This window comes from Schistosoma mansoni, chromosome 4, assembly GCF_000237925.1.
Source record: "Schistosoma mansoni strain Puerto Rico chromosome 4, complete genome".
NCBI classification, from domain to species: domain Eukaryota; kingdom Metazoa; phylum Platyhelminthes; class Trematoda; order Strigeidida; family Schistosomatidae; genus Schistosoma; species Schistosoma mansoni.
In genome coordinates, this window is record NC_031498.1 from 8,716,667 (window position 1) to 8,729,074 (window position 12,408).

At 34.9% G+C, this 12,408-nt stretch overlaps 1 protein-coding gene across 1 annotated transcript in view; it reads right to left on the reverse strand.

Annotated features, from left to right (window-relative positions):
- The window catches only part of Smp_126840 (hypothetical protein), a 38,219-nt gene extending 32,306 nt beyond the window's left edge, over window positions 1-5,913 (reverse strand). Inside the window, exons 1-5 of the mRNA XM_018796728.1 lie at window positions 5,822-5,913; window positions 4,460-4,616; window positions 2,947-3,083; window positions 1,960-2,254; window positions 466-769 (exon numbers count right to left, since the gene is read on the reverse strand). Of these exons, the coding sequence (XP_018651841.1) occupies window positions 466-769; window positions 1,960-2,254; window positions 2,947-3,083; window positions 4,460-4,597 (874 nt within the window). The 5' untranslated portion in view covers window positions 4,598-4,616; window positions 5,822-5,913. The remainder of the gene's footprint in view (window positions 1-465; window positions 770-1,959; window positions 2,255-2,946; window positions 3,084-4,459; window positions 4,617-5,821) is intronic.
- Window positions 5,914-12,408: the final 6,495 nt, after the last annotated feature.

The following is a 12,408-nucleotide window of genomic DNA, read 5'->3' on the forward strand; positions in this document are numbered from 1 at the left end:
CCACTTATAACTAATTTATTGTACCCATTCAACTACTGGTCGCCACCAAATGCTAAGAATTAAATTTTTTGAGCAAAACGGCCGTCCAGTGCTTCCAGGTTTTCCATGGTGGTCTAGCTTTAATTGACTCATGATCTCGACTGTCGAAATTAAAATAAAAAGATTGAAAATTATTACGATCGACTCTTCATGCAGTCTTGAGGCACAATTTTAGAGTAAGAATAGGCACATAAATTATTTTAGGTGAATGAATCACCGAGAAGTGTCGTTTATGACGAATGTAGGTGGGAAACAGCGTGACGAACTTTGTATACAGACAACTGGAGAATAAGATGAGTGAAATTAGTCGCTGTATAAATCACTCGCTAAATTTCTTTCTCAATCCTATACTATTTCAAACGTAAAAATGAATGGGGAGAGAAAAAATTCGAAGTACATGAAAACATGTGACATATAAAAACCTACCAATTTTAACGCGTTCAACAACAAAAGGGGAAGTATTTGAAGGACCTCGTGCTTTTACTGTTAGTCCCCAATGAACTTCTGATACTCCAGGTCTTGATGACAAACGTAATTTGCATTCTGAATAGTCATTATCTTCAGAACTCGCATCAAAAGATAGTTTGGTTTCCGGAGTGACTGCAACATTGCAATTATCTGGTTCAGATATGAGATCAAGAATTACTTCAATTCGATTACAATTGGCATATTTCTCGACAGAATTTTTACTTGAAGAAGAAACATCCATTGTTTTGTCCGTAATATTGCTCTACAGACATAAAAATATAGTAACTATTGATTATCTTAAGCGGTATTTTACTTCTCACTGGTAAATTCTCATCCGTAAGAAATTCCAACCGGCTTACATTGTTTTAAATATTTCGATAAACTATCGGACTTGCCAGTTTTGTCATTAAAAAGAGACAGAAACTTCCGAGGCAAATTAAAGATGAGAAAAAACTGACTATATTTTCAAAACTGGGACATCTAAACGTCTGCGTGCATATATGATAACTTTTGACGTACGGAGCTGAAATCTATTTTCCCATAGACTTTATGAATCGTTATTGAGATACATTCAACTAAAGAAGAAAAATTCGTCTACCAATGGGATTTACCAAAGTTTAAACACCTCAATAGTTTCGAAATCATTTGGGTATTCGTCACGGAATCTAATACCGTGGCCTAATGTATCAATTATTTCACCCAATATACGTACAAGCACAAATAAGTTTGACTGGAAAGTATGACACGATAATGCAATCGTTTATATGTTGTCTCAAAGAACAGATTTCGTAATGTTATCCACGTTAATGTTTGTGGTATAATAAGTTTCGCTAAAGACCGATTTAGGAGCTATTTCCAAAATTTGGTTGTTCTACTTAACTTGACTAGACAGTCTTGAATAGATTCTTTCTTTTCTGAAATTCAGATAATCACAAACAATAAACAACCATCGTCATCCACAGTCACAGAAATAATCAGCAAAGAGCTTAAAAATCATTGAGTGCGAACAGTCAGTGAAGCATGCTTCAATTTGTTGGGAAACTAACGAGATGGATGTCTAATCCTCTTTATCTGTTTAAAAAAACTTTGGTCTAGTGCTTTCATCTAAAAGGTTGTTATTCTTTTTCACTACCTGTATTTCCTCTTATTTTTTAGTATTAAAATTAGTTCATACAATCCTATTTCATTTTCAGATAAGATACATCAATGACTAAATATAAAATCAAATTAGTTGAAAGGTACTGCATAAGTATATCACATGGTTTTAGTTAAACTTCATCTTTCATATGTCACTACTTTGCCATCTAATGTACATCAGATTGGAATGTCAACGGACTATCCCAGTTAGACTATGAGACCGATCTTTATTAATACTCAAAATAGCCACATAATAAAACGCCTAGAGAGGAAAGAACATAAAAGGGATAAGAAGTCGACTCTTAAAACACTTACCTGAACTTCAGTTTTGAGTTCAGACACAGGTGAGGAACAATCGGAATAAGCCTTCGAATTAGTCTCGGAGTCATTTGACTTAAAAAGATCTGAACTCTCTGTGTGCTGAAATTTATTTGAAGAAACCGATTGTGATGGTGAGACTGCATCCATTTGATTTTTTTCAAAATGACCGAAAGTGAGCGAATCAAAGTCGCTACCTGTTAGTAATGCGACGCCAGGACTATTTATTTTTGGTGGTGGAGCTAAATCTAAGGAAGAAATATGTCCACTGGAAATTAGATTACGTTGGCTCCTAGGATTGCAAGAAAAATAATGAAAACAGTTAATTGAATTGCAAGGCGTCAACTACTAAATGCGTATTATATTCAACATTTGATAACTACAGTGGTATGAAGAATTGACATGGAATGCTCTGGATCATTGACCACATGATTAAAAAGGAAAAAAATTTGAAGAGATATGACACTATCGATACTGAATATTCCATTAAAGCACACACTTTGTCTAAAATCATTCATACGATGAGACGAAACGTAACAAACACAGAGTATTACTCATATACACATGTGACGAAAAATTCAAGAACACAGAACGGATAGAGGTACCTAACTTTGATAGATGACAATCACAAACTGACTGGATAAAAAATAACTGGTTTAATATACTTTTCAACTAAGATTATGATTCCAAATCTTATCGATCAATAACTTTATTTTACTAACTTATAATTTTGAATGAACACATAATTTTATGGTATTTTCAAGTATCTTCTTAACTATAACAAGTTGCTAATTTACTCTTTTGCCGTATCCGAGGAGACCTTATAAATTATAAGCTTATAATAAACGCTTATGAGAACTTTAGGGTGGTTCGGTCTTAGTACAGATATTTCCATGAACTATTTAATGCCCTATTATGTTCAATCGTTTGTTCGTTTGGAATAGAAAATATTTTAAATGTTAAACAACTACACATTCTACATACTTGGCTTTACGAAGGCGATCTTTTATTTCTTCCTTACGTCTTTCGTTTTCCCTATTCTCACGTTCTTGAAGTAGGGCAAATTTTGTTGCCTCAGTGCGTAAGGCCTGACGACGTTTTTCACGCCAAACATCCAACTTCTAAAAGTAAACATAGAGTGCATAATTGGAAAAAAACAGAATAAATCCGATGTTTGTTCACTGATATGATTTATGATCGGTTATAGGACTTACAGTCGACCAGAAATCCTATTAATTAAGAAGAAAATTAATAAACCTAAGAAATCTCATGTATGACGAATGAGATTGGGTAATTAGAACCAAATCTATAATATTAAGAATCTGAACAGTACAGTAAAAATTATAACATTTAGTTAAATAGATATCCGAATGATAAAAGATACTTTTCAAAGGCAAATATTTACAATGCATAACGCAACTAATGGATTCTGATGATAAGAGCAAAATGTTTACTGTTAGTATTCAGTTTTCAAACAGCATTTAAAAAATTGTTTAGCAACAGTGTTTCTCTTAAGAAATAAATTTAAGTAATTATTGTTGAGCTACCTGATGAATACAGTTACTCGGGCCATCATCATTTTAGGTTTAGATTACCATTTTATCAGAGACTGTCAAACCCTGTTACATATTTTGATAAGTGAATGTTCAATGAATTTCCACTTGATTGCTGAATTACATTACTGATGTATACTTAGTTAACTGACCGTGACCGGGCGTATGCTCATTACCAAGCTATGTACCAACCTAATAGTATATTGGTGACTACATAAAAACACAAGACGTCATAAGACTATCACAACCAACGATCATATTCATTTAGGACAATAAGGAGCTGACAAATAGCTTTAATTGACTGGCTCTGATAACGAAATGATGGGGTCGACCGAGAGAAAAAAGTATCACAACCTTGTTCAGTCATAAAACATGATTTGCCTAAAATGGAACGAAGTGATTAGAAAAAGAAACATCGAAGTGTATGCGTGATGTTGATTAGTTATCAATGGTGAAATGTTTGACATATGTCACACAAAAGTGTTTCAAAATACAAAAAGTATGACCGCCAAAAGAAATACATCAGTCATCATGTCGAATGACGTACAGAAAACTAGGCCCCATACCTTGACGACGAAGTGAGAAAAGACCAGAAAAAGATATACACGATACTCTAAGTATATGTCGTATACTTGAGGCCATAGGATCTAAGTTATTATATGGTTATAACTCTAGTCCTTAAAATAATTTTGTTGAAACATAGGATGCTGGTGGTGAACGACGGACTTGAAGTGAACGTCGAGTATCTTGGTATATAAGTTGATTTCAAAGAAATGTCAACAACTTAAAGTATTTAGCTGTATTTCCTTCTGCAGACAACCTCAAGTTTCGAAATCAACTGTCTTCACTTACTGTCCTTAAATACTTCAGGATGAAAATTTCATGTTACACAAAGGATGAGATCAGAAAAAACAACTGGAAAAAAGATCACTGAATGTCCTTACCGACTGCCATTCTTCTTCTTCTTCAAAACAATTATTTCCCTGTAGGTATTCTACACCAGGTAATGATTGCTGTCGATCGGTAATTTTGAAGTGAGACTTTTCCCCAAAATTGGGTGATGTCGAATGAGAGATACTCATTGTTCGGTAGTTCGGGAATCTTGAAAAATAACATAAAACAAAGCTCCACAATCATATTAGATCACGAGTATGTGGTATATTCATTTTGTGAGATCTAATGAGAATGCTAAGTTGTGCAAAATGAAGTATGCCGAAAAACACTTGAAATTTAATAAGTCTCCAGTTCAATGAACTATTATCATTAGGTCGATAAGGTAACCATGTTTGATATATTTATCTAACTCATTAATTATATGAACCTGTAGGAATTGAGAGATGATTTGAACTGGCATCCGTTGGTACATCATAATTCTCTGATTCGGGTGGTAAGTACTATAGTACTTCATAGCATGTAGATTCTGCTTACTTTGTTTGTTTTATTAATAACATTAAAACTCTAGGAAGCGAAACGTTCGGTATTAATATCTGCTTCATTGTCATTACATGTCAGCATCTCACACTATATATCGTATTCTGGTATTTTAAAAATGCGGATGAAACTAGTAAATAACTTAAATCAATATAAGCAGCACAATTACATTCTTCGTTATTTTGTCTGACGCTTTACTTTCTGAATCGAATAAGACAAACGAAACCACCAGTTGTGCTTCATTTTAATATAGTAAAGATTAGGAAAAGAGTTGATTACATCGATAACGAAAAAAGGTAACGATTCAAAAATGGTAGTGATTATAAATTAACATATGTGATCTATGTTCCTTGATTCTACTTTAGAGCATACTGATTATTGACATAAGAACGTGTGAGTGATGGCATATGAAGATCTAGTGAAAAATTCGATAATTTTATAGATTTCATATCTAACAAAATGAAGTTAATACAGTATTTTTTCTGCTTAAAGTGTCTAAATTTAATTTCGCTTTGGCAGTTTTAGGTAATGAGACTTGGTAAAACTCATTGTGGTTCAACCATACTTAACTTAATTCCTACATCACTGGGTAAGAATGTAATCACTTTTAGGCATATTAGTAATGTCAATTTATACACTTTTACTTCATTTTTTGGCAAGACATTTTTTGAAAATAAATGTTGGAAGTTAATGGAATAAGTAAAATGGGTTGAAAGTGATGCATGTAGAGATTATTATTTCAAACAGAATAAGAATTCACGCTATATACTCCAGTAATAGAGGACACTAAATCAATCTAAGGGATTTTACGCCCTAGGTATCCAGACTAAAATATAAAGATAACGACTAGAAAATGAGTATAAAAAAGAGCTTACCTTACGTCCGATGAAGTTGCTAAATTCTCACTATCATTGCCAATAAGTTTTGATTCCAGTAAACAGAATTCATTTACATAGGGAGGATGTACTTGAAATTGTCCTATACAAATAAGAGTATTTTATGATAACAAGAACGGTGAAATAAAGCAGTACAGAATGTTTTGGACAAAAATCAAACCAGAAAAGAAATACATGGACTGACTTATACCTTTTAGGCTTTGTACTAATAAGTTCAGTAATAGCAGGTTGTACAGTCTCAATAAATTCATTTGAGCCTGAAGTTAACATATAATTAATATTATAGGTATCTATTCCCCTAATTCTTATTTTTTAAAATAACAACATTAAACCTCTTTCCATCTTGCCTGTACCTTGTGGTATCCGTTACTCTACTTCACTGGAATAACAATATTGAAGTATTCTGAAGCCAAGGGAACAGATACATACTTTGAAAGGATGGTGACTACGCAGTCATAATATAAACCAAGATGGTAGATTTACAGTTTTAAGAGAATTTATAATAAATCTAAGTGGTGAGTGGAATAACACAACTGTATATAGTTACGCAGCTCCGAGAAATCATTGAGTACGAAGTCATATACATGACAAACTATAGCTATAGATGATGAACTTGAAATATACCATGTCATAAACGTAGAGTTATTGTTATTTGAAAATGTTGGTACCACAACTGCTCATAATAAAGAATTACAAAATTAACTCAAAAGTTGTAGACGTAGTGTACTGCTGTAACTACACGCTTATATGTAGTACTGAGGTAGCCAACTAATAATAACTATTGATAAAACTGGTGTTTTTGTTTTCTGTTGTTCATACGTCACTTGACTTTGAAGTTTTGGTTCTTCAGAGTAGAAAGCCGTCGTATTACACCGAGAATCGTTACTATACACACTTACGTAAAACCAGAAAAGTCAGCGAACGTATGTCGTGACCGTCAATTATGGTTTTAAACATGAGAACCAAGGTAAAACTATACACAGATAATGGTTTTCACAATTGTGAACAATTAAAAATAGCTAATTCCCAAGTCCACAAAGAAGTTAATTAGAAAGATAATTGAAAAGATAAAACTCTACACTGAATTGGGATGTATTATTAATTTAAACTGCCTTATTATCATTAAAATCACGAACCGATTTAAATCAGACCACTATTGACAGCCTGGAGGATTTGGATGGCTATTTTGTACTAACGCGGTGCTTGCGGATGCGCACTGCTGAGTCACACACTATGGCGAAATGACTGCCCAGTGCTTGCAGGCTTTCAGTGATGGTCCAACTTAGATTGGTTCGTGATTTTAACAATCTCCACAACTCATCACTGACAACTGCCACATGTTCACTGGTGAAGAAATTTACGGAGTTCTAGTGAAAAGTCGTTACTAGTGGAGCTAATCCACGTCGGATGTGAGGTAGTTGCCTACCGAAGACAATGCAATACGGTCATGCAATTTCGTGGATTGACTGAAGTTGTACCTTAACACCACTGGGTGCCGACTCAATGGTCTTAAGGTTAAGCGTTCGCGAGAGACGGGGGGACCTGAGTTCGATTCCCGTGTGCAGGACCGTCGGTGACCATTGTCAAAGAATCCCGTAGAAGAGCAAAACAGACGTTCAGTGCTTCCAGACTTTGAATGGTGGTCTAACTTAAGTCGGCTCGCGATTTCAATGAAATCATGCACTTAATGTCGCATTAATTAAATTTATAAATGGTAAAATTCATATGGAATGGCACTTTTTCGTTTGTTTTTAGAATAAGGCCTCTCTGAAGTAGAGAAGTTTGATGGCTTCCGGTATTTTGTCATCGTCATCTTCAGAAGGTTGACGTAAGCCACCGGCAACACGATATAGGTAATGTCGAGAACAACCAATGAGTATTTAATCACGGTGACGGTTATTTAGTCTGTAAGATACTTCTAAACATCACCTTTGGTTAGCTAACCTATAATAACTCGGTGGAGTCATTTACTGCTCTTCAGTTGCGTATTCGTAGGTGCTATTGATTTATGACACGGTGATAAGGAGTGTGATAAAGTTGTGTCCACGACGCTTAGTTTTTTTAATACTTCAACGATGAGACTCCGAAAACTATACATCTCGAAGAAATTCAAATTTTGAGGTGACCTTATTCCGATATTTGCTTACATTTGTTAGGTATTATATTTTTTGAAGTAGAATACTCGGATGTTGCAATGGCATTGTTAATAAAGTGGCTAGGATCTCTACAACTTCCACTGGTGTACCTAGTTGATTGGCAATAAAATAATGGTTGAATTGTGATATGACAAAGCTTGGTAACATCATAATACATGAGCCTGCAACAAGAAACATGTTATTGTAACAACAGGTTTCTTGTCGTCATGACGACATTTACGCTTTACAAGAAAAAATAACACCTAGATAAGTGATGAAAAGGGCGGCTAAAATAATGAAAAACATTGATGCAAGTTTGGGATCTATTTTTGGAATAAACTGGACGGTTTATTTTCTCGGCATAATGTACATCAACTGGGAACTTACAACGATCGTTGTTTTGTGTGGAACGAAAACAGCAGTAGCGAATATTCTACTAATAAGTGAACAAAATATTTTGTTTTATGATATGAATATCACAGCATTACTAGTACATGTCATAAGAATAATCCGAGAAACCTACGATAATCCACAACATCCTTGACTTTTGACGAGAGCGCTTTATGAGTAACCGACTCGACTAATTAAATGTAGAAGTTTAATAAGCCGGATGCACATGAAATGAGTAAAGTCTGTTTTCAAATGACTTACTACCTAACAACCATGGTCTGAAAAAGTCGTACGAAAGTTCAACAAACACGCCCAAATGAGGACATAGATCTTTGGTTACTTCGCTTAAATGCTCTACTATTACTCAGGTCGCCATAATTCGGAGCCAAATTATTTTTGTAAAAAATGGTTTTGCTTAGACGAAAATGATCAACTGCAAGAGCAGATTTTCTTGGAGAAGAAACTGAAACACGAAGACAATAATATTGAGGCTTCTGACGCAAATAATTATAAATAACTATTTCGTAACTTGGGTCAGCTAGAATCAGATTATTGGAAAACTCCAATTAAAAGTCTTTCTAGCTGTAAAATATTTTCCAATCACGTTAAAGAAAAAAGTGCTAAGTCAAGTTTAGTGTTAGGAGTGGCCCTGTATTCGACAGGATCAGACCACATCGGTAACCAATGATTTTCAAACCAAATAATCCGGAGACAGATAAGTAGAACGAAAATGGTGCTTAGTTACTTGTTTAATTAGGCACATTACGTCTCCATAGACAAGAAATCTTCAAACAATTATGTTTTTGCCCTCCTTTTTAGTTGTCGCCAAGTTTTACCCACTCGTTTGATGTCTGTTTCCATCTCGCAATGGGGTGTTTTTCCTAGTCTACTTTTTTCCCTTAAGAACCTCAAGTTGTTAACGTGCCCTGTGACATGATTTCCTGACTTTCACAAAGTGTATTCTATCCACCTCCAGCATTGTTTTCCAAATTTCTCCTCGACTGGAATTTGGTTTGTTATTCGTCACTGCAGGCTTTTGTTGTCTCGAGTCAACGGATCTCGAATAGTTTGCTCAGACAACTTGTACCTGTTGATGATAATTGTGGTGCTTCTTTAGGTTTCCGTTCCGTGCAAGAGAACTGTTTCGACGTTTGTATTGAGAAGTGTGACTTCGTTCTTAAGCGACAGTTCTTAGTCCTAAATGGAATGTTTTACTTAGTTTTTCAATTCATAACTTAAAAATAACATCAGTTCCTCATTGTTTATTAACGGTCTTGATAAGGTATTTAAAGGATTCAACTCTTTATATTACTTCGTCACCGGCTGAAATTTCTCCGCCTATTGCCGTGATGTATTTCAAGGTTTTGCTTGTCGACTGAGTGTTAAGGTTTGTTTGCGAAGAAATAGCTGCTACGCTAGCCTCCCTGTTCTACACATCTTACTATGTATGGGATAGATGGGTTTGATCGTCTGTGGTTAAGATCGTTCAGCTGGGTCTCAGGTTTTGTGATATTTAAGAGTATTTGAAGTAAATTATAAACTAGTAATCCCAGAAACAACGCAAATCAATAGATAAGTATTAGATGAGTTCGAACGAATGTATTGTGTTTGGAATTCGAAATAAAACATTCATCAATACAAAGGAATCATTGGTTCATACAAACATCACACCCGCCATAACTTAAGTGAGAAACCAAATTTCTGCGATCAATCGTGCCTTTTCTCTTAAGGTTCATCACGTATCTGCCGAATTGTGTAATAGATGTAGACTCTGTACAATCTAGAATACAATCGTTAGTATTGGAATTAACAACCATAATTGGAACAGACTCACCCGATTCCTGGAATTGCATACTATCATCATCCCGGTTGTGTAGTGAAACCACTGATATCTAGAATTTGAATCATAGACTTTCCAACATTATCCTCCCCTATGAAATCATGTTGGGTTCTTACGTCGCAATGTTATAACCAATATGACGTTCCTAATTTACGTTATCTTCTCAAATCTCACGCTTCGATTACTGTATGTGAGTATCTGGGGATACACACTGATATATAATTTGAGGTATTCCATCATGTAACTATGACTTATATAAAAATTATAATACATATTCTTTTTGTTATTCATATCAAAGTGCACAAATAGATATGCATTGAAATATGTAATTAACACATGTGATTCATCCAGGCTTGATTCACCTGCCAAACAATGGAATTGAAAACATGCATCTGCCTCATACTCATTAGGATAACCTTGGACTTGATTTGGATTCTCTACCTGTAATAGTAATAATAATAATAAAGTCTCAGCATGTCATAGGTTAACTTAGTCGAATAGCGAATTCAACATAAATATTGAAATATGAGTCTGAGTAGCAATCGTAGGGGAACGACCTCAGTATTACTGATAGATTGCCTCGTCCTCAATCATGAAGAGCCTGAAACAAACAAAATGTTTTGCCTTAAATCGACATTCGCTGTGGGCGCTTCTTTCTCAGTTTTGAAAGGTGATTCGACGATCATGTGTTCACAATTTCTTTACCTTTTAAACACTCTTCATACATTTTTTAAGAGCATCATCGTCTCCTTATTTGTCAGGCATTTTCTTGTTCATGACCATAATTCAGCTCCGCCACTTCCAAGGTCTGTCCTTTCAATACGATTTGTATCCAATGGGTCTCACTCATTCCAAGAAGAGAAATAGTGGTATCCTCTCGTCCTCGTAGCCACTGTGTGGTCTTTCGCTCCTCCTACATTTCTCGAAAATTTCATTTACCTATATGAGTCGTTATTCTGGCTGTTAGATGGGGTAAGAGTTTGGTGAATTTCAAGGAATCTCGGCCTACACCGTGAGTAATCACAGCTATCCTCGATGTAGAAGTGTTACTTTTTACAGGACGAGATTGATAAACCTTTTCCCAACCCTCCTCATTTACTAGGACAACAGACCGACAGTGACCCTGCAAGGAATCTGAGTGGAGTTATTCATGACTAGTGGGAAAGACATGTCACAGTACGAAAACGTGAGACTTATAGCCTGGGTATTTAGATAGCACAAGGTGTTCATATTGTGCCGCCATGTGAAAACTGTGATAGTTTTTGACCTATCTTCTCTGATTTGTGGTGTTCATTAAAACAAGCATCGTTGAATGCCTTTAATAAATTTTACTTTTCAGGGCTGTTTCCCGCTACATTTTGGTTTTCGGCATCACTAGAAGTCTCGGTCCCAAGTACGAGAATAATAAGAGGCATGTTATCCAGATATGTGGATATACTTTGTAGGAAATGGTGCTGAATATATTTTGTTGATTAACAGCGTACTCTGTTCGTTCACTTGAACTGGATGGCTGGGGACGAATGGGTTAAGTAAGAATTAGAATATGAATGTTTCTCAGTGTATATTAAAGTATTTTAATTAACTTTCATGTACAATAGTAATAAACCAGTAAAGTGAAATATAATTGAATGGAAGCAACTTGACTGAAATTATGGTAGTGTTGTAACAGTACCCAAAGTAGGTCTTCTAGTGTTTGAGACTGACAATAGAATTGACAACAATTATATTTGAACAGAAATAGCCCTAGCACTAGAACATCTAGTAGCTGTATTGCAGTTAAAAAGTCAAAGATTATATTGTACTAGTTTAACCTACAATATGTTGAAACGGATACAAACATTCCAGAGTGTTATTTAGTCTACATATTTCAAATATTTACGGATTGATATACTGGTGAATTATGATTAACGGACAGATAGACAGGTAGGTAATTAAATAAGAATGTATTATTATGATTCCAATATAAGACATTTCAATTGATCCCACGACTGAGTACAGGTTAGGCAGCTGGATTTAAGTAACGTACTTAACCGTTACATGCCATCGAATGATGTATTTTAAGGTGAGTATTCAGCTGTGTAGATTTACTATGTATGTATTAAACATCTTACTTAACTTGACAATCTACTCCAACCTGCTTATGTCTTATACCAAGGATTGTTTCACTCCGAATCTCTTGGGTCTTGGCTTTTTATGAAGGA